The following is a 22,953-nucleotide window of genomic DNA, read 5'->3' as shown; positions in this document are numbered from 1 at the left end:
CCCAGTGCCTTGGCAGCTCAGGAGCCGGTGCTGAAATCCATTTCCCTAATTAGGAGAAAGTGCCTCTGTTCTTTGTGGGTGATAGATAGTGTTTCCTAGGCCCAATGAGCTCCCATGAACCTGGTTCAACAGGTGCTAAAATCTCTTCCTGACCAAGAGGAAAAAATACTGGGGAGTACAGCTCTGCCGTAGGAAAGGCATCCAGGTGGGATCGCTTACAAGCCACTGCTGCTTTGCATTTGCAAGGTCTGGGTATCTCCTGCTCTGATCTTGTAAGAACGTGCACCCCAAAAAATCCCCAGAGCCCAAACTGTACCACACCAGCTGGGAAGCTGAAAGCTGAGTTTGCTGGTGAAAAAGAGCAGCTGAAGGGCTCTCTTAGAAGAATTATTCTTGGTGTTCTCTGTCCCTACAACAACGGTGAGCAGACTTGAGATGAAACTTGAACCTTCTCTGTGTGGTATATTGACCTTTCTTGAGAACAGAAGGACTGAAGCACCATGTGGGTTTTACCTGCAGGTGCTCTGCCTCCTCTCTTTAACCCGTTCCATATGTGCATTTCCTTTATTTATCCCTCTGCAGGCTGAGATACCGGCTGTGTTGTACCAGCCCGCCCGCCTCCGAGCCCCCACTGCATCCTGAGCTCTGCTGCCCGTTCCTCCCCCTGCTGTCCAGTCCTGGGCAGGCTCTCCTGCGCTCCTTTCCATACTACCGAGCTGAATTAAAGTGCTCAGCGTGTGGTTTTATATCCTGTCCCTTCAAAACATCTGCAGCAGGTGTGGCACCTCTGCAGCCTGAGTTGCTTTTGGAGCATCTTCACTCTGCTCTTTTGTCTGGCTGTTGTGACAACTGGCTTGGATGATGTGAGAAGAGTTGAGAGTAATTTTCCTTGAGTCAAGGAAGCCTTTCGGTGTGGTCTCCAGCAGTGACCCTGTGGCCACAGTGAGGAGAGAGGCCTGGTGGGTGGAAAATGGGCTGAGCGGCAGCTGGCTGGGCAGTGTAGCTAACAGAGAGAAGGCTGCAGAGAGGGGAACCTCACCTGGGTTCAGAGCAGCCCGGATCTCGGGTGCAGTGGTGGCACAGCACACCACGTGTTCTCCAGCAGGTGTTGGAGCAGAGGCTTCAATGCAGGCAGAGTTTTGGATGGTGGGTGAAGCCCAGCGAATCCCAGGCTGCTGGGGTCTCTCCCCAAGGCAGAGGTGTTCAGTCCTGCTGGAGCTGCGTTGTTGAAGACCTGTGTTAGCAAGCAGAGTAACAGGCAGAATGCAGGTGAAGCTGCATCAGAGAGTGTGAGAGACAGGATCTTCTCAGACCCCACACTTGGCGATCCCCAGACCTTGGCTGCAGTGGGACAACAGGCAGGGTCTGTAGATCATCGGTGGAGACTACCAAGAATCGTAGAAGTCCTGAGTTGGAAGGGACCCACCAGGATCATTGGAGTCCAAGTCTGGAAGGGACCCACCAGGATCATTGGAGTCCAACTCCTGTCCCTGCACAGGACACCCCACAGGTCACCCCGTGTGTCTGAGGACGTTGTCCAGTCTCTGCTTGAACACCGTCAGGTTGGGACCGTGACACCTCCCTGGGAGCCTGTTCAGTGTCCAGCACCTCTGGGTGAAGAACCTTTTCCTCATGTCCCACTGACCCTCCCTGGCACATCTTCTGCCGTTCCCTGGGCTCTGTCACTGTCACAGAGAAGAGCTCAGCCCTGCCCCTCCTGCTCCTGCTGCGGAACCTGCAGCCCCATGAGCTCTGCCCTCAGTCACCCCCAAGGAAGACAAGGGCTGGAAGCTGCTGACTTGTGGCAGCGAGAGGGAGCTCCTGCTGCCCCTGAAGACTTGCAGCAACAGAAGAGGTTCACTGTCCTCAAAGCTGAGGAGGAGGTAGGGTCCTTTCAAATGGACCGTCTGGGCTACCTGTTGCAAACTACAAGAGCAGCAGAAGCAGCAAGTGACTGCAGTGGGGTGACTCCATGTGGCAGGGTATGGCAGGACCTGTCCAGAGAAGTGTGCAGCCTGTTGGGGCCCGGAGCTGGGCTGTGGTGTAGGGACTGCCAAAGCTTGTCTGACCCTCTGACCGTCACCTGCTGTTCTTCATGTGGGCACCGATGATACTCCCAAGGGCAACCTGCAGAGCATCAAACGTGACTCCAAAGCTGGGGGGGAGATAGTCAGGGGTATGGAGGTGGAAGACAGGGCTGCCAAGCAAAGGGTCTGACATGATGCGAAGGAAAGGGAATGCGAAGTCAGCAAGATGGGTCTCAAGTGGGGTGACCTTCAGCACCTGCAGGCAAGCAAGGAGGTGCCTACAAGGCACCACTATGGACAAATTTCCCAAACTTGTCTGGGCAGTCACCGTGCTGGGCTGCCTCTCTGACATGCTGGTGTGCTGACGCACACAGCGCGGGGAGCAAGCAACTGGAGACCTGTGTGGTCTTGTTGGGGTTGTGGAGATGTGGTGGGATGGCACACAGGGTGGAGTGGTGCCATGGAGGGGCGTTTTGGGAAGGAGAGGGTGGGGTGACAGGGAGCTGGAGTTGTCCTTCATGTGAGGCAGCTCCGGGTACCTGGAGCTCTGCTGGGAGCGGTGAGGAGCTACCTGAGAGTGTATGGGTCGGGATTAAAGAGCTGACCAGTGGATGTCTGGTACGAGCCATCTGTCCTGGAAGAACAAATCAATGAGGCTGCCTACAGCCAGCTGGAAGAGACCTCATGTTCACAGACCCTGGTTGTCCTCATGGGGATGACCCTGGTATGTGCTGGTAGGACAACGCAAAAGGGAGGTTCCAGGAGAGCACTGATGACAACTCCCTGACCCAGGCAATAGGGGAGCCAACAGGAGAGGTGTTCTGCTGGACCTCAGACCCACCAACAAGGAGGAGCTTGTTAGGGATGTGGAGGTCAAAGGCAGCTGTGGCTGCAGTGACCATGGGAAGGTAGAGTTCAGGGTCGTGAGGAGAGGTAGCCAGGTGAAAATGAAGATAACAATGCTGGACTTCAGGAGGGTGGAGTTTGGCCTCTTTAGGGGTCTGCTTCAAACAGGCCCATGGGATGAGGCCTTGGAGGGAAGAGAGGGCCAAGGAAGGAGCCTGATATCCAAGGATCACCACCAAGCTCAGGAATGGTCTGTGCTGATGACCCTGAGCTGCATCCCATGTCTGAGCTCCTGCTTCATCCCTGACACCTCCCCATTACAGCCACATCCTCGTGTCTGACCCCAAGCCCAGGACTGATCCCCAGCTTCACATCTGACCCCCACCTCCGTCAAGCTGCATCCTGACCCCCAAGCTCGTGTCCATCCTGTCTCACAGCCCTGTCCTGGCTTCCTGCTGGAGCTGCAAGGGGTCCTGTGGGGTGGGAGTGAGGTGCAGCAGCTGGGCCACAGCACCGTGGGGCAGGGCAGACTCACCACAGCACCTCAGCTTCAGCGTCCTGGGGTACCGGGCAGTGTGGGGGCTGTGGGTCCCCGAGGCTGGTGCAAGGGACACTGCAGGATGTGGGGTGGGACAGGAGGTGGCATGGAGAGGAACAGGGAGGGCCAGGGTTGGTAGGGGCAGGGGCTGATCCTTCCTGCCCAGTTCCCTCCCAAAACTGCAGCAGTTGGAGTAAAAGGAGGGATCAGCCCCAGCTCTGCTGCAGGAAGAAGATGCACATTGGGGAAGGCACGCTTTTGGGGGTGCAAGGGGACCTGTTGGTGGGGCTCTGTGGGGTGGCTACACCCACCATGGGTGCAGCCTTTGGAGCTGGTGGTGCAGATGGGCTGCGGGATGACCCATCTCAGAATCCCAGAATGTCAGGGGTTGGAAGGGGCCTGGAAAGCTCATCCAGTGCAATCCCCCCATGGAGCGGGAACACCCAGCTGAGGTTCCACAGGAAGGTGTCCAGGCGGGTTTGAATGTCTGCACAGAAGGAGACTCCACAACAGAATCACAGAATCACATAATGGACTGGGTTGGAAGAGACCTCAGAGATCATCCAGTCCAACCCTTGGTCCAACTCCAGTCCATTTTCCAGATCACGGCACTAAGTGCCATGGCCAATCTCAGTTTACAAACCTCCAGGGCCGGTGAGTCCAGCACCTCCCTGGGCAGCCATTCCAATGCTGACCACTCTCTCTGCACAGAATTGCTTTCTCATCTCCAGCCTCAATTTCCCCTGGCAGAGTTGAAGCCCCTGCCCCCTTGTCCTATTGCTGACTGCCTGGGAGAAGAGCCCAATCCCCCCTGGCTAGAACTGCCCTTCAGGTCGTTCTAGAGAGTGCTGAGCTCAGCTCTAAGCCTCCTCTGCTCCAGACTGAACAAGCCCAGCTCCCTCAGCCTCTCCCCACAGGGCTTGTGTTCCAGTCCCTTCCCCAGTCTTGTTGCTCTTCTCTGGATCCGCTCCAGCACTTCCATCTCTTTCCTGACCTGAGGGGCCCAGAACTGAACACAATATTCCAGGTGTGGCCTCCCCAGTGCAGAGCACAGGGGAAGGATCACTTCTCAAATTTAAGTGGAACCTCCTGTGTTCCAGTTTGCACCCATTGCCCCTTGTCCTGTCACTGGTTGTCACCCAGAAGAGCCTGGCTCCATCCTCCTGACACTGCCCCTTTCCATATTGATCCCCAGGAATGAGTCCCCCCTCAGTCTCCTCTTCTCCAGCTCCAGAGCCCCAGCTCCCTCAGCCTTTCCTCACACAGGAGATGCTCCACTCCCTTCAGCATCTTGGTGGCTGCGCTGGACTCTCTCCAGCAGTTCCCTGTCCTTCTGGAACTGAGGGGCCACAACTGGACACAATATTCCAGGTGTGGTCTCCCCAGGGCAGAGCAGAGGGGCAGGAGAACCTCTCTGACCTACTGACCACCCCCTTCTAACCCACCCCAGGTACCATTGCCTTCCTGGCCACAAGGGCCCAGTGCTGGCTCATGGTCACCCTGCTGTCCCCAGGACCCCCAGGTCCCTTTCCCCTACACTGCTCTCTAATAGGTCATTCCCCAACTTACACTGGAACCTGGGGTTGTTCCTTCCCAGATTCAAGACTCTACACTTGCCCTTGTTCTATTTCGTTAAATTTTTCCCCACCCAGCTCTCCAGCCTGTCCAGCAGTGCCAGTGCTGCCCCTGGACAGGGTGTCCCTGGGCCAGGAGGTGGAACTGTCACTGGGCACATGGGACAGCTCTGCAGGTCACCCGTGGGGCCGAGGGGGGGGGAGACATCTGACGGGATGTGGGGGAAGAGCATTTTGGGATTGTACAGGACTTGTTATGGGATGTCCAGGGGAAGGAACCAAAGCTGGGGAAAAGGAGGGATCAAGGTAGTTTGGGGAGCCATGAATGTGGGAAAATAGAAGGAAAAGGGTATGAAAGGGGCTGCGTGTTACCTGTCTACCAAGCTGGGGTGTATGTGCCTCCTGGGGACAAATGCTCAGCGTTGCAGCTGAAGCTGGGGACAAAGCCTTGACCACATTAGGCTGCTGGGTTTGTCAACAGCTCACGGGAGATCCCCCGGGTGTCACTCAGAGGTGCTGGTACAGGCTGGTGGCCCGAAGAATTAGTAGGGGTGTCTGTAGCTGATGGCATACATTGGCTATAATGACGAACGTTTGTTATGGGCAAAATATTAAAAAAAGGGAGAGCGGGAGATAACGCGGGGTAAGGAAAACCTCCCCCCGGGGGCAGCTGGCGGGGGGCAGCACCCTCGGCCTCCCCGCCAGCGCAGCCAGCGGTGGCGGTGGTGTTGGTGATAACATAGTTTGTGTATTCTGCTTTGCGGCTCTATCAGGGTGCTTAATGAGACCCGCGTGTGGCAGGCTGATCGGTCACCGCCTTCCTGCGCAAGGCCATTTTCTGACGACTCCTCACTGTTCAAACGGGCACTATCAGCTGCAGCACGCGATGAGGTTTGTCCTCTCCAATGCGAACTGAAAACTGCGACAGGAGGGGTCGGGAAAGCCTGAGGAGGGACCGGGGGTAGCTGTCCCAGGGGACCCCCAGGGCACGGGTGGGGCGGCACCTCCCAGTCGCTATGTGCGGGCGCACGGGGCACTTCTCGCGGCGAGCAGAGTGGCGCAGCGGAAGCGTGCTGGGCCCATAACCCAGAGGTCGATGGATCGAAACCGTCCTCTGCTAAGTACGGTTTTTCCCTCTTGTTTTTTTCTTTTTCTTGTTTCCCGGGGATGCTTTATGCTTTCTGGGCCTGCCGCGTTGCGGGGCCTTGGTGGGAGCATTGCGGGTCCCTGTGCGATCGCCGCCCAGCGCTGGGCGGGATAAACAGGATAAACCGGAGTGAGTGAAAAAAAAAAAAGGTAAAGCAAAAGTCTATGGCCCGTACGGGGATCGAACCCGCGACCTTGGCGTTATTAGCACCACGCTCTAACCGACTGAGCTAACCGGCCGTGATACTGCGCGTTTTCCCGCGCCACTCCCGGCTCTGGGTCCGGCGCTGGGAAGAGCAATAAATAAATTAATTAGCAATTAGCAGAGGATGGTTTCGATCCATCGACCTCTGGGTTATGGGCCCAGCACGCTTCCGCTGCGCCACTCTGCTGTTGCCGTGGTAACCGCCGGGTGTACCCAGCCCCATCCAACCACCGGCCCGGCGGGTTCTCCGCAGGGGCTCTGGGGACGCTGCCATGGGGGGTCCCGCGGGGGCACTGGGGTTCCCCCACCCCAGCACCACGCACAGGGTGACGTTAACAGCCCTGCTGTCCCCCACACCCGGGTGACTGTGAACGAACACACTGCGATGTGTCCCACCTGCGAAAGAGCTTTGAGCTTCTCCCGGGGACTGGAGACAAATCCCCCCACTGAAAGCTGAGCAGAGAAAAAACCCATCTGGGGTCTTCTCCCCGCCTGGCAGGAGCTGCCATTCACCCGTCAGAATCCCAGAATCCCAGAATGTGAGGGGCTGGAAGGGACCTGGAAAGCTCATGCAGTGCAATCCCCCCATGGAGCAGGAACACCCAGCTGAGGTTCCACAGGAAGGGGTCCAGGCGGGTTTGAATGTCTGCACAGAAGGAGACTCCACAACCTCCCTGGGCAGCCTGGGCCAGGCTCTGACACCCTCACCCCCAACAAGTTTCTTCTCCTCTTTCAGTGGAACCTCCTGTGTTCCAGTTTGTACCCATTGCCCCTTGTCCTGTCACTGGTTGTCACCCAGAAGAGCCTGGCTCCATCCTCCTGACACTGCCCCTTTCCATATTGATCCCCAGGAATGAGTCCCCCCTCAGTCTCCTCTTCTCCAGCTCCAGAGCCCCAGCTCCCTCAGCCTTTCCTCACACGGGAGATGCTCCACTCCCTTCAGCATCTTGGTGGCTGCGCTGGACTCTCTCCAGCAGTTCCCTGTCCTTCTGGAGCTGAGGGGCCACAACTGGACACAAGATTCCAGGTGTGGTCTCCCCAGGGCAGAGCAGAGGGGCAGGAGAACCTCTCTGACCTACTGACCACCCCCTTCTAACCCACCCCAGGTCCCATTGGCCTTCCTGGCCACAAGGGCCCAGTGCTGGCTCATGGTCACCCTGCTGTCCCCAGGACCCCCAGGTCCCTTTCCACTACAACCTGCTCTGCGAGAGATTTCAGGAAAACACACAAGTATCCTGTGTGGAACACAAAAGAATGAATGTGGGTGTATTTTTGCACGAGTTTCTCACAACTTTGTGAGGCCGGTTTGCAAAACTGTTGGCAATTGGGAGATTTAAATATTTTTTTTTTTGAACAAAAAAAGAGCATAAAGCCCAGGAGCTGGACCTCTCAGCACATTGCACGCCCCATTAATCTCAGAATACATCACTGCGTTCACACCAGCTCCATGGAGCAAGACTCGGGTGTAAAAGGAGGAGTCCCGGTCAGCACTGCGATTTGGATCCTCATGTTGGAGGAGAAGCTGAAGCTTCCGCCCGTGTGCTCACCCATTAGAGCTTTTGGCCTCGTGGGTTTCTGGCAGTGCCGGCCTGTCTGCCTCCCTCTTCACTCCCACACCCACTTCCAGCCAGTGCAAGGAAGCGGGAGGACCTCCTGGGGGTTGGTGTTCTGCCTCATTGGTGGTACACAGATTTTTGTCCAAGCCCTTTCCTCCTCTTGTGTCCTGGAATGACAGCCCCCAAGAGTTACTGACCCTACCAAGATGTTCTTGCCTTGCAGGACACCTCTGCTTCAGGCATTTTGTTGGATTTTATTGACGGACTTAATCTAGTCAGGCCTGTCACAAGTGCTGTCCCATCCCCTGGTCCTGCCTGCTTAGGCCACCTGGATGTGTGGGACCTTCTGGGGCAGTGGGACAAGCAACCATCTCACAAATGCTTTGCCTTGGTGTCCCAAGAAGGTCAACCAGGCACCCAGCAAGGGCTTGATACAAGGACCAGCCAGGCCAGCTCAGGAACACTTGCTGCCTGTGTGGTGACATCCGGGCCATGCTCAGACCTCCCACATCTGCCCCACGGTGACTCCAGGAACCAGGCAGCTGCTGGAGGGGCACATCACACATAAGGGCAAAGTTTTTGACCATGAAGACAGTCAAACGGTGGAGCAGGTCATGCAGGGAAGTTGTGCAGCCTCTGTCCTTGGAAGTTTTCAAGAGCCAGCTGTGTGAAACTCGGAATAGAATCGTAGAATCATTTTGGTTGGAAGAGACCCTTAAGATCATCGAGTCCAACCATGACCTGACTCTGGCACTACTCCATGTCCCTGAGAGCCTTGTCTATATGTCTTTTAAACCCCTCCAGGGATGGTGATGTCACCACTGCCCTGGGCAGCCTGTTCCACAGCTTCACAAACCTTTCCATGAATAAATGTTTCCTAATATTCAATCTGAACCTTCCCTGGTGTAACTTGAGGCTCCTCTGAGTTGCTCACTCCTTAAATGCTGCTGATTTTATTGATTAGATTGTCATTGAATTTGATGGGCAGGTGAGTGCTCACCTATATATACATACCTACAGTTAGATGTCATAATCTTGAACTGAATCCCATACCCTCTGACGGCACCTTCCAACCCAAACTATTCTATAATTCTATGATAAGTCTGCATTGGTATAAAACACAACCCCTTTCAGTATGTTACCATCTTGACCCATGTTCCCTCTGACCAACCTTTCTTTATATTGTATATTGAACTGGGTCCTTCTAGAGCATGGTTTATATTCACTGAAACCACACATCCAAAGCAGATTAGACTAACCACATTCAAGAAAATGTTTCTCACTCTCTTCATTTGCAATCAAGGGAGTCCAGATAACTGTCTTGGATGTAGACACCTATGCTATAGATGTAAAAACTAAGAGTAATCCAGAGCATAACATTAATGAACAAATGGTCTATCTGCTATAAATTGAGTTTCAACTTATTCTGGACTGAATTTCAGCTGTAGTGAGGGCAAAGAAAGCAAGTAAGCAGCAAGAAGATACCACGTGCAATGGTGCATATACAGTGACATTTGCGGATTTATTTTGCTTACTTTATAGTGTTTACAGTTCATTAAATATTCATGTTCTTTGTCCACATCACCCCCGTAACCTACAGCAAGACTATTCACCTATTTTGTTTCTCTGCTTACTCATTTTTAAGATGTATAACTATATATTTCCAAGCTTTATCCAAATTAACTATATTCTCATGCCACATAATTGTATCTGGACCTGTCACTCATTAAGGATTATTACCCCCGTTTTTAACAGAGAGCAGCCCTCTGAAAGCCTTCAATTTACTTGTCTGTTTTTGCAGAGCTTCCTTTACTTCTCTGTTTCTCAGACTGTAGATGAGAGGATTAACCAAGGGAGTGAGAATGGTATAAAAAACAGACAAGACTTTGTTTGCAGATGTTTGGGTGTCTTGATGAGGAAGTACATAGACAGTTAATATTGACCAGTAAAAAAGAATCACCACAATAAGGTGTGAGGAGCAAGTGGAAAAGGCCTTTTTCCTTCCAGCAGCAGAAGGAATTCTCATGACTGTGGCAATGATGTAGAGATAGGATGAGAACGTCAGCAGAAACGGCGGCAGCGAGCACACAGCCGCCACGAGAGAAGTGACAAGTCCCGCCACACGGGCGTCACTGCAGGACAGCCTTATCATCGGGAACGAGTCGCAGAAAAAGTGTTCAATTTTGTTAGGCCCACAGAAATCTAAGCTTGAGATCAGGAATGTGAGTATAGAATTGGACAGAAAGCCGCTTATCCAGGAGGCGGCAGCCAGCTGGAGACAGAGCTTGTTGTCCATGCGGGACGCGTAGCGCAGGGGCTCGCACACCGCCAGGTACCTGTCGTAGGACATCGCTGACAGCAGGTAGCACTCCGCAGCTGCCAAGCAGCCAAAAAAATAGTATTGTGTAAAACACCCATTGACTGAAATGCTTCTGTCTCCACCCAGGTAGCTGAGCAGCATCCTTGGCAAGATATTTGAGCTGTAGCAGATTTCCAAGCAGGCCAGATTGCCCAGGAAGAAGTACATTGGTGTGTGAAGGTGCCGATTTGTCATCACCAGCACAATGATGAAGGTGTTTCCAGTTATGGTCACAGCATAGATTGACAGAAATATCAGGAAGAGAAGAGAATCCACTTCGGGGCCGTTCCCAAACCCCAGGAGGATGAACTCTGTAACAGCTGTTCTGTTTTCCCACTTTTGCTTTGTCATGACTTCTTTTCTAGTGATAAATCAGGCAATGTTAGCACCAATTTAACCTTGACAGTTAGGGCTCCACAGCGAAAGTTTCTTCACAAAACAGAGAAGCAAAGAGTAAAAAAAATCTTTGCATTATCAGACCTGTCACCTGATTTCTATAACGATTTCTCTCATACTAAGAGTCACGTTACTTATTGCTCCACATACTGAGAAGAGCACTTAAATCTGAAGCAAAGACCGTGTTTCTCCTCCGGCACAAAGGTACTTCCTAACTGGTTTCCACTCCATGCAAGCAAACTAAAAATCAACTTCTTTCATTAGATACCATCACAAGTAGTGCCAAATTCCTTTCTGTTGTGAAAAGAAAAGAGAAGAAAAAAAGAGAAGCATTTGGTCTAGTAGCACGGCCATATTCCCACTGCTAGTATACATATTATGCATATTATATATTCAGTATATATAGCTATGTAGCATGGTCTTTAATGCAGACATTTTTCTTATTTGAAGAAGGCTGAAAAAGACTCCAATTCCACTAGCGAAAAGAAGTATGAAGAACATCTATACCATCCTCGGTATGTGTTTGCCCTGCCAAAAAATCTCCAAACACACACAAAAGCACCTTCCAGTTTTCTCACCCTTAAGTCTTGTCAATAGGCAGAATAAAGGATTCCAGATTTAAGGAGTTTAATTCATCCTAAAACAGAGAGGATAAATTACCTTCTGAAAGAACGTATTTCTTGTCACTGAGAACTCAGAGAGTTCAGTTGCCAGACCCATAATCAGAAAATAGAGTTTACATAAATCCTATTGCTTGTCGTAGTGTTCTTTTTTATTTTCCTCTCATATACTGAATCACCTCATTCTCTAGATTTCCAAAACTCCGGAGATCTTCGCTGACCTTTTCTGGATTTATTTAGTACAGAAATACTAAAAAAGCCCCACCACTAAATGGCCCAAGCTAGACACAGCACTGTGGTTAAGGCTGTGCTGGCAAAAGAACCGAACAGAAAAGCTGCCTTTTGCTTCTTTATTTTTATCCAGATGTGCACAGGTTTGGGCGAGGTACTGGCAATGCGTTAATCGGGTGCATTTTTCAAGCCCGTACACCTGGCACATGGCCCTTCACCAACTGGGAGGGATGACGTTCGGCCCCGGGGTTCCCTAAACACACCCTCTATTACACATACAGCTTTGGGGTGGGTTTTGTACAGCCTATTGTCTTCCCAGATCTAGCGCTCCGATTTGGCAGCATCCATTTGAAACAACTTGATGGCACCCAACTTGGAACATCTGCATCCAAGGCACTCACCTCCAAGTCCTCTTGCAGTCTGCAGGGAGAGGTAAGCGCTTTGGACTGTAATCCATCCGATATGCTTTATATAACTACTTTGTATTAAATAATTTAAGGAAATTATCCATCTGTTTCCACTGACAATAGGAGGAGTTCAGGTGTCAGCGCAGGAGTCAGCATGAGCACTGCACCTCCTTTTTGATGCTGCTCACCGCATTTAGGCACTATAGGAGGTGACCAGGGACTACACTATTGAAGGCATACATTTCTTTCCACAGATCAGATTTTAAACTTTTCTTTAAGCTCTTACCCTTTCAACCCCCCATTTTTTAGCCAATTTCCCAACATCTGTCAACTGAAAATGTCAGGAGTGTGTCCTGTTTCTCTGTCAGTCAACTGTTTCTTACCTGAAGCCACAGGAACATTGAAATCCAATTAAAAAATCTTTCACTTCTCATGGTTTTGTACGCATCTTTATTTTCTTTAAAATCTTGACTTTCCCATAAAGAAAAAACAAAACAAAACAAAACAAAACAAATACCCCCAAAAACCAAATCCAAGATGACATAACAAATTAGAGCCCCTTGTTTGGAAATGATCCTCTCCCCCATATAATTCCTTCTTTTCTATTTTTTTAGCCAACTGAATATCCCAACTCTTCTTTCTCATTCTGTCAGGTAGATAGTGTTCTTCCCTTCAGCTCACTCCTTAAAAACCTTTTCAGAGCTGAGAATAGTAAAACACCCCAGGGGTTTATCAAGCAAACAAAAGCCTTGCAGAGGTTGTTGTCATCAGCCTCATGTGCACATAAATAACCATTCTTTTCCTGTATGCTCTAACTGAATTAGCATTTTCTTAGCCTACATTTTTATTACTTTTGGGCCTGGATGGAATTATATTGTTAGATAGGATGAAAAGTGAGGGAAACATTACTACGATGATCACCATTGTGATCAAGTCAGCACTGGGTTCTACGGGTGTGTTGGAGTCTAACACTGACTAGGGCCTGGATTTGACGCCAGGCTGCTGCTCCAGTGCCAGCCATGCTCTGGATGTTCTGTTTCCTGCAGGGTGAATGTTTTCCTCACTGTGGTACCACAGATACCACCGAGAGAGCTGGGGTGTTCAGCTGGAGAAGAGAAGCTCCAGGGAGACCTTAGTGCGGCCTTTCTGGACGTAAAAGGGGATGATAATGAAGATGGGGACAGACTTTTGAGCAGGGCTTGTTGTGGTAGCACAAGGGGTGATGGTTTTAAACTACGAGAGTGAAGATTCAAGCTAGACATATGGAAGAAACTTTTCACACTGAGGGTGGTGAGAGCCTGGCCCAGGTTGGCCTGAGAGGTGGTGGATGAACCATCCCTGGAGACATCCCAGGCCAGGCTGGACGGGGCTCTGAGCAACCTGAGCTGGTGAAGATGTCCCTGCTCATGGCAGGGGGCTTGGCCTAGGTGACCTCTGAAGGTCCTTCCAACCCAAACTGTTCTATGGTTCTAAATAAGTGAGATAATCATTCCAGGTCCTGGCTTTTAATCTCAGCTTCCTAGCTTGCATTTAAGAAGGCCTGTTAGACTGTGATTTGTTAGTCAATGTTTAGACTGTTTAGTCTCTAAGGCCAGACAGAAATAGCTCGAGGAATAATCTTTGCATCAGCTTGGTGAGCCTTAAAAAGAAAAAAAAAAAATATATGAACAAGGGAAAATTCAAAGACCACATGAAAAAAATGAAGTCCTGAAGCAGAAAGGGAAGTTGTGCTGTGCAAACACCACTAGGTGGCAGTGTAGTCAGAACAATCTGAAATATTAATTTCTGTCACAGTGACTTTGGGCTGCACAGGTACAGAGCTGGTCCTAGCTGAACTGCAGAGACTGAATCTCATCTGTTTTGATTGCTAACATGAGGTGGAATAAATCTGTTTCAGAAATACGAAATCTGCCTGTTGTCTTTCACATGAGATACCCTTAGTTTCCCACCAAGTAGCTGCTCTGTCATTTCCATGATAGAAATAAAATGCTTGTGTTTAACCAGACGATCTCAGCTACATCATTGAGTCAGTGTCAGTGCCACCTAGAGACTTCAGTTTGAAGGGCAAGAGACACCAGAAGACAAATCTCTGTTCTTAATGCCTTCATATGATTAATTCAGACACTATAAATTGGTACCTTGCCTCAGTTAGTTATTTACAAACTCCATCTGGAAAGCGAAGAGAGAATGGGCAAGATGAGTCTTCCAATACTAAAACTGTCACCTGAAGAGGGATGGAAACTCTCAGAAGTGTCTCTCTCCACTGAGAGAGCTGCACTGAGTATCTAGTTGATTCCAGATATCCAGATACCTAGTTAAAATAGTCAAATGTTCAACAGGGTAAATTTGGATTTGATGTCTCCAGCTTCTAAGGAGATTCCTGTCTTTATTTAAACCTGAGGATGATTACAGCACTTGATCAGTAAGTAAAATACTTGAGTTCTAGCTGCCACGTAACTCAAAGAGTCATTTTTCTCAGCTCCTGTACTACCCAATGATGCCCTATTCCCCATGCTATGCCATGGTCCATCATAGGCTCTCCTCCATCTGTCTTCATGAGTTCTGCCATGAGGTGGAAAGTAACACAAGGTTCATGAGTGCTGAGAGGGACTCATCCAGGGACTGTCCCTCTCTGCAGTGGTGGTGTGTGCACATTGCGTTCAATGTAAAATGCATTATCAGCTGCTGGGGGAAAAAAGGTTGGCCACCAGGAGGAGACTTTTCATATCTCATGTGAGTACCCATTTTTGGGTACATGGAAGGCTTGTATCTGGTGCTCTTGTGAAGAGAGAACAAAACGAAGAATTTATGAATTACAGTTCTTCAGAAGCATTTGTATCGTAACAGTATAACCTCAACACCAAATGACTTTTGGTTGTTGTTTTAACTAGGTGTTCCACCAGCATTTAGATCAAGGAGGATCTTGCCAATACAGATGGCATCTTCCTGAGGATTTATTAAAATTTCAATTTGCTTTTGGCCTGTAAGATTACTTGAAATACAAGGCAGGCAGCCACACTGAACATTAGCAGTAAGCAGGTCCCTGACACAGGTAATAAAAACGAATGCTCTTAGGCTGCACAGAAAAGGAATTTCGGAGAGATGTATAAGAGCTTCTCACTTTACCTGTTGGACACATTTGGAAATCTTGGCAAAGGTACACTCAGAGAAACACATAACTACAAAATGAGAATTCTGCTCACCCGAACCTGAAGGTTAAGACTCCATCTGGCCTAATTTGACACTCAATAAACTCAAGTTATCTTCGTTTCACATGGAGCTTTTTCTCTTCCATTAAATCCAAGCTATATTATGTGTATTGAAAATTGGGTTAGTTTACTTATGTGTCCAACATCATTTTAGGTTAATTTAGGTTTCTTTTCTTGCCTGCATTTTGCTCAAGAAGGATGCATGTCTATAGCAAGTATTGTGTCACATCTGCCACCAGTCTGCAGAAATCCCATACGGAATAAAATCTATGTTCAAGTAGTTGAATCCTGCACTCAGCCCCAGAATCAAACACCTAACATTGCAGTTTCTGCCTCGTAAGCCCTATACATGTGACTGTGATGTCTAAGCTCTCATTTATAGTCTGTGGAGATTTGGTCAATATGGCCTGGAGAGCTATTCAGCCAATCAATCTGCAGTGGGGTTCAGATGCCAAATAAAGGGGCTATATATACTACAGGCTACCACACACATCCACACACCATGGTGTAGGACATACTGGAGTGATAGTTGGAGTTCTGACACTTTGGGGCATCTGAAATAGTCCTAGATGCCTGTGCTTAGGCAGCTTAGTTAAGTTTCTTGCTCAGGAGACACCTGAATTGGAGACTTCTAAAATTAGATGCTTAAGTTGGACGTCAGTTACTCATGAGGACTCAGTTAATTATTCATAAAGTTGTTCAACATGGATAAAAAAATGTGTGTTCAGTGTTTGGGAAGTTAACAGTTATTCACACTGGGGAAGAAGAGTCCATTGACCCTCAGCAGGAACAACAAATAGGTGTTTTTTCCCCTTAAATTTAGGAAGGCAACATCAAGAGCAGCAGGTCAGTTGGAACAATGCATTGACGTGAGTGCGTCTGACATGACACTGGGTGCTCATGTTACGCACTGGCTTTTCTCACTCCTGGATCACCAGCGCTAGGTGCAGAAAACACAACCATTACTGAAAAAAACACACGCTGCATGTGAACAACTTCACTGTTGGAATAATTTCAGTTTGTTGTCAGACAAAAAAATTGAAGACCTAATTACAGGAATAAAATGTGACCCTTTAACTTTTTGGAATTCTTGCTCCTTTTCATCCTTTGCCACGTGTTTGACACTGAAGCCAGTTGGCAAAAGCACTCAGGATATCTGGGCTCTAGCAGAGACCATGCTGAGCTGTCTTTCCAGCAGAGACTGAGAAGAAAGCACTTTGGATTTTGGTATCTGCCAGGACACCCACGCTAATAGTAAGTCTGTCTGAACCATTGACTTGGCTACTCTGTTCTTCACCCCAAGGTACTATTCCCTCATATAATCCTCACAACATACTTATTTCCATGTTTCTCTTCTTCTTTCTGGAGATTTGCTCCAATTCCTCCTGTGAGGAATGAGTTGTCCTCACCATCTGCTTCAGATCAGAAACCCAGCTGTGGAAAGCAGGGGTTGTGGTTTGGCCCCGCAGAGGTTGTTCTCTGAAATGCGTGTTCTCTGCATGTTCTCTGCATGTCCTGATGCCGTACACGAGCGTCTGCATCAAAGGCAGGTTGTGAAGACGCTATTGAAGTGGGTTGTGATAGAGTCCCCTCTTATATGGTATAACAGATAACCCGCTCACAGGATGTTCATTAGGCATTTAGATGCCTTTGCAAAATGGAATATAATGGGAAAGAATATGTGCGTAGGATGGAGAAAGCAAAATTTATTAGTAAATTTAAGTGCAGTATTAATATATTATAAACTTTAATCAATAATGTTATCGGGAAGGTTCTACCCAATTGATATATTATTTAAAACTTCCATTACTAGAACTATCAAAGGAGATGTTGTGTTCATTCTCAAGAGCATATAATGAGTCACAAGGGACTTCTGAGATTGTCTTGTCTCCAGTATGCACGGAGATTTATTAAAAAGAAAGCAAACACTTGGGAAGGTCAAGCTCTCAGTTTTCGTATAAAGATGATGAAAGAGAAGACAGTCTGCAGAACCCATGTCGCATCCCACCGTGTGATGTGGGCAGGTGTCTGAGAGACCTCAGTCTGCAACTTAGCTACCATGGAGGTAAGCCTGGCAGAAGAGTGTGCAGACTGGGGAAGAAAGCGAATGCAGAACTGATGAGTAGATTAATTTCTGACTTTCTGTGGTTTTCTATCAGTGGAAATAATTGCCCACGTGCTGAACTGTAAGGCTGATCAGTTACTGGCATTATTTTGTTACGCCAGTCACAGCTTTATCCAAACGTCCTAATGTTTTATAAGAGATGAGACACTGAACAAACTGAGCAAACTGCAAAGACAGTCCTCCCTGTGACTTGACTAAAATTTCCGTACCTTGTAAATCAACTGGATCACCCGAGATGCAGAATATAAGAAAACTTGTGTGGCGATTTTCTGGTTGCACAAACTGATCTGATGCGACCACAAGCTAATACCATAGTTAGGTGTAGGCAGTTTTGAACTCCGTTCTCCATGATGATGTAGCTGGGTGATCTGCAAAGGAGCATAAGTATATAAATGTATATCCAGAGCACAAAAAATAAGAATTAGGGTATGACTCTACAAGCAAGGGAAATGAGACTGAACATGGAGCCAAAAAATAGCATGTAATAATCTATACATCCTAGAAAAGAAAACTGTCCTGATCCTGAGGCATACCAAAAGTGACTGAAATTGAGGGAAGACAAATTGTTTTTTCGCAGAAAATATTGCTGAGTTGTTTTAAGAATTGGAATTTTAAATAAATTACCAGGACATACAGATCAAACCCAAGGATTAATTTGAATAGTGTACCTTTACAGCCATGCATGGAGAACAGTTTTTTAATTTTTATATTACATTTTAATATTTGCTTTCCCCAAGATTCAGCATGGTGGCAGCTGCAGAAAAGCAAAACCAAACCTGCAACACAGAATTCATCCTCCTGGGATTTGGCGATTCACCTGATCTGCAGGTTCCTCTTTTCCTGCTCTTCCTGGTGATCTACGTGGTGACAATGATGGGCAACATTCTCATCCTCACGTTGGTGGTGGCTGATCAGCGTCTTCACAGCCCAATGTACTTATTCCTCAGTAACCTGTCCTGCTTGGAGATGTGCAGCAGCTCCACCATCCTGCCCAAGCTGCTGGCCAGCTTCCTGACAGGCGACAGGACCACTTCCTACAGCAGCTGCCTCACACAGTTCTTCGTATTTACTTTTCTAGTTGGGGTAGAGTGTTACCTCCTGGCCGTGATGTCTTACGATCAATATTTGGCGGTATGCAAACCTTTACATTATGTCACACTGATGAACCCCAAACTTTGCATAGCGCTGGCTGCAGGCTCCTGGGTAAGTGGTTTTGTAATCAGCTTTGTTATCACACCCTTGATGTCGCACATGCTGTTCTGTGACCACCGAGAGATTGACCATTTCTTCTGTGATTTTGCCCCTGTGACAAAATGCTCCTGCAGCGACACATTCCTGATAGAAGCTGTAACATCTCTGATGTCTGCTCTGTGTACTATGCTACCTTTTCTTTTCACTGTAGCATCCTATATTTTAATCATCATCACAGTCTTGAGAATTGTTTCAGCTGTGGGGAGGCAAAAGACATTTTCCACATGCTCCACACACCTCACTGTGGTTGCTATTTTCTATTCAGTTCTCACCCTTGTCTATATACTACCAAAAACTTACAACCTTGCAGCTTTTAACAAGTTTTTCTCTGTCTTCTACACTGTGGTGACACCCATGGTGTGGTGCTGGTTCTGATACATTAAGGGATCCTGCAGGCATCTCGTAGGGTTTGTGTCATGTCTCTCAAGCCTCTACTGAAGTTACTGATGCTCCAGGTCACCCTAAATGGCACAAGATGGGTACCTGAATCACTACTTGAATATTGTTATAAATAAAGCACCTGTTTTCTTTTATAGTGTCTGGAGAGGCATTTCTGATGAATTTATCTTCTCCCCTGTATCACAATGATATGGGTCAAAGCAGAAATTGTATGCTTGAATCACACCAGCACAGGGTTCATTTGGGCTGGTTTTAGCCAGCTGAAATTTAACACTAGAACTGATAAACTTTAAACAGTGGCTATGTAGACATTTACATCTAAGTTAGCTACTTTTGGGTCTTTCAATATCCAACAGTCAGAAAAAAGTGCTATTAGGGTGAACTTAGATGATCAAATCATGTCCTTTTTTAGGAGGAGGTGACACTTATTGTAGGTTGTCATCACTGTAGTGACTTTATCTAGTCCAGCAAAATCGGGGTTGAGGGCCAGATACAGACATTTATGCCATAGCCCTACTGAATTAAATCAACTTTTCTGAATTAGTAAACTAGACTTCCCCTTTCATCTTCTTGGTAAGCAACAGTCCTGTCTCAAGAAAGACTGATCCCATTGTAACTTTCAGGCAGCTTAAAAGAGTGGACAAGCAACTGCGGATAGAGTCATAGGTACAGAAATATCTCAAAGCCCTGATTTTCAAATTCATTTTAAGCCTATCTCTGGAATTGAGTGTAATGAATACTCCAGAGTAGTTTCCTATTTTGTTGTTGCTGCTCATTGGCTTCAGAGATACACTACACTGCAGTTTCTATTAAATACTAAAGTTTTTGGTACATATACAGGATACACTTTGCCAACGTTCTTTACAACTCCCTCTGGAATAGAGAAGCCATGTCCTTACTGCAACCCAAGGTTGAAATAATCCCAATGTCTTGTACTGTCTATTAGCTTTTTTAAAGATATTGACTGTGATACAGTGTTTTCCAAGTTTGCATGTTGGTTCCCATAGTTTTCTGAAACACAGGTCACTGTTGGATCTTCTTTATTTATTTAGATGGCTTTGCTTTCAAGCGTGTCTGAACCCCTCAGCACAAAGCCAACCTGCCTTAACAATTGAGAGCTGCCTTCAGGCCTGAGACATTTAAAGGTTCTTTAATAATTAATATGTCTCTGTAATTTCCACTTAACATTGAGAGTTCCTCTTAGTTTGCATGTTTTGTGCTAGGACAGTGAGGTAGGAAAGGGGCGTTCTACACGCAGGAAGACACTGCATGTGAATTCTGCCCAGATACCCTGTAAATTTACTTGTATTATGCTTGTGGGCTGCAAACGAAATTTCTTGCCTGTGCAAGTTGGTGCAGACAGCGCTTTATCCATGTTGCAAGGTGGATGTTGGAATTCAGAACCTGATGTCACCTGCAGCAGCAGTTTCTGTATGCAGAACCTGTTAGTCTGAATTTTGCAGTTTGCTGAAATATCTGAGCCGAGGTCTTGGTCCATCACTATGGCAGTTGCACATCCCCTCATGAAATCTGGAGCTTTCAATGGGGCAGCTGATGTCTCTTTAGCACCATTAGTGCCCCAGTGTGGCTGTCCTATGTGCACACCTAGGTTGGTGTCAAAGTGTTGACAGTCACATCCAACCGCCCCAGGGCATGGATACTCCTCACATTCACCTCCCCGGGGCAGGAGAGGTGGGACCCTTGCTCAATAGACATGATCCTCAGCAAAGGAGGTGCCCAGAGAAGCTGAGAAGCTTCTGGACCATGCTCATAATGACCGCAGCCATATCCAACCACTCTATAAAACGGGGCCTCCGCTGAAGACTCCCTTTGAATGATCTGTGAATGGAGCCCTCTCCTTGGATTGGGATGGCATCTAAGGAGACTTCCTGGGACTGAGTGCCCTCACGGCCTCTTTGGTGAGTGGTTTTCCTTCTGGATATATTATTGAGTGAGCCCTTTCCCACCCTGGGCAAGCAACAATTTCCTTCTGGACACCCTTGAGTGAAAGAGACCTCTTGTTCTGGTTTTTCTGAGTGAATGCGTGCTGTGTATCTTCATTACTCTTGTCTGGTCGTGCAATAATACTGTTCTCAACTGGTATCCGAATCTGTGTTCTGTTATCGGAGTGCTAAATAATTTGGATAAACCCAGTTTTGAGGTGGTTTCTTTGCTAAACATACAGTTCTGGTTAGAATAAAGTCTGTTTGGAGTCTAAATTGACTTTTGGGGTGCCTTAGTGACAATCACATGTCAGCTGCTCCTGCTATGGTCAAACCCAGCAAGTGTGCAGGGATCTTCAGGGTTCTTGTTACTCACAGAAGATCAAGGGGAAAGTTGATCTCACGTTTCAGGCATAGAAGCCTCTGCAGCCTGATCTGAAGAAGAACCTTATACAAAGGTCTGCAAAGAGCTTGGGTGGAAGAGCACAGCTAACTGAGGCATTCTACAGTGGAGAAATGCCTAGAGATGAAGATGGTCGATAGACAGACATTGTCACTTCTTGGGTGTGATTCAACTCATCCTTAAATAGGTACCTGAAATGAGCTTCTCTAGCAGCATCCTCATTGTAATTTCTTTCACATACCACAACATATGCTGCATGTTGCCATAGAGTCCCATTCCTTCTGCTTCTCTCTCCCTTCACACATATGTGTTTTGGGTGTTATTATAGATGCCACAGGATTACTGTTTTTCTAATGAAGCTTCAACCAGAAAGGGTATGATTTGGGACTTGGACAGGAGAGAACCTAAATGTCCTATAAACATGACATACTTCTTCCTCTCTTTCCTGAAAAAACTTTCCCCTGACAACAGAGATAATACAAGGGAGCGAATCAAGGTACAAATAGGCAGAAAAATCAGAGATTTTTTTAATCAAGTCTTGACAACCAAGTCTTGATAACCAGGATATCGGATGGAGACCAGTTTGTCCTGTTTCCCCAAAGAGTCTGGTCCTAAGGGAACTGCAAAGAGCACACGAGTCAGATGGTTCAGGACAAGTGTCTTATCTGCTAGGCCTTACATGTTTGCTAACAAGGCAGATGCACAGTTCCTGGGACACGCTGGTTGTCAGGAAGCCAAGGGAGCGGTGTTCCCAGAGAACATTCAGGTATCAGATGCCTGCCATTTTCTGGTGGATTATGGATGGATGAATCCCTGCAGATGACCAACGCCCTCTTTCATAGATTGCCAGCATAATATTGCAGGTTTTGCGCTAATTATATTTCATGAAGTCTGGATTTATTTATTTTTGTGCCAGTGTCTGTCTACTTTTTCAACAATAATGATGCGTTGCTCTTTATGAAGAATTAATCTAATAAGAATAGATGTAACCCAAGAATAGATGCATGGCCTGGCATTTGGCACAGACCCATGAACACCAGAGATTCCAAACTGGACTGAGACATCTCCTCTGAACCATCTTCACATTCTGAGTTACCTTAAGACATCTTGAGCATCTGCAAAAGATGAGCTAATAATTTAGTCGAACTTGAAATGCTCCATCCACCTTTTTGTTTATGCATTTTTTTTAAATAGACCAAATTTCACTTGGTTCTATGTCAGTGCATCCCTAAGGTTTGTGAAACTAGGCCCAAAGATGCCATGGACAGACATTTCTCACTACTTTTAGACAGTGACAGAGGAACCGTAGTTTTTAAGCACCCACATAATGAATATATTTCCATTTTAGTGTTAAAACAACTCTTGTCAGTAGAGAGGAACTCATACCTTGATCTCAGGCTTGTAAAACCTTTAAAACAACCCTCTGACAGGATCGTTTCCACTGAACATCCCACTGGGGACACCTGGAGGACAGTGATGGCCGTTCAGTGAGGGGCAATGGGAGGGCTGTATGAGTATCGCAGAGGTTGGAGGGGGCAGTATTTCTGGGTATCGTGCCAGGTTTTGGGATGGGGAGGAGGGGCACCCACTGAAGAGAGCTGTGGGGCAGGGCTGGGACAACTGGTATGTGCAAGGTGTCGCCACCAGAGAGAAGGTGTTCTTCACGGCTGAAGAGCACCCATTCCATCCTGGAAAGCCAGGGGAATGATCTGCAGAGT

The 22,953-nt window shown here is 47.7% G+C and overlaps 2 protein-coding genes and 3 non-coding genes across 5 annotated transcripts; 2 read left to right on the top strand and 3 right to left on the bottom strand.

The window, feature by feature from the left end:
* Positions 1-6,033: 6,033 nt before the first annotated feature.
* Positions 6,034-6,105, top strand: TRNAM-CAU (transfer RNA methionine (anticodon CAU)). Its single transcript has one exon. It is a non-coding gene; the product is annotated as a tRNA-Met (tRNA).
* A 192-nt stretch (positions 6,106-6,297) lies between these two features.
* On the bottom strand, positions 6,298-6,371 carry TRNAI-AAU (transfer RNA isoleucine (anticodon AAU)). The gene has a single exon. It is a non-coding gene; the product is annotated as a tRNA-Ile (tRNA).
* Positions 6,372-6,451: 80 nt separating this feature from the next.
* Positions 6,452-6,523, bottom strand: TRNAM-CAU (transfer RNA methionine (anticodon CAU)). The gene has a single exon. It is a non-coding gene; the product is annotated as a tRNA-Met (tRNA).
* Positions 6,524-9,618: 3,095 nt separating this feature from the next.
* On the bottom strand, positions 9,619-10,602 carry LOC136106851 (olfactory receptor 5P76-like). The gene has a single exon (XM_065847512.2). It carries the CDS (start codon positions 10,600-10,602, stop codon positions 9,619-9,621), a length of 984 nt encoding a protein of 327 aa, XP_065703584.2.
* Positions 10,603-17,983: 7,381 nt separating this feature from the next.
* Positions 17,984-18,865, top strand: LOC136106850 (olfactory receptor 10A7-like). Its single transcript, XM_065847511.2, has one exon. The coding sequence runs from the start codon at positions 17,984-17,986 to the stop codon at positions 18,863-18,865; it is 882 nt and encodes a 293-aa protein (XP_065703583.2).
* The last annotated feature ends 4,088 nt before the right edge of the window (positions 18,866-22,953 follow it).

Source organism: Patagioenas fasciata, chromosome 12, assembly GCF_037038585.1.
Source record: "Patagioenas fasciata isolate bPatFas1 chromosome 12, bPatFas1.hap1, whole genome shotgun sequence".
Classification (NCBI taxonomy): Eukaryota; Metazoa; Chordata; class Aves; order Columbiformes; family Columbidae; genus Patagioenas; species Patagioenas fasciata.
This window is presented reverse-complemented; position numbering and strand designations above follow the sequence as displayed.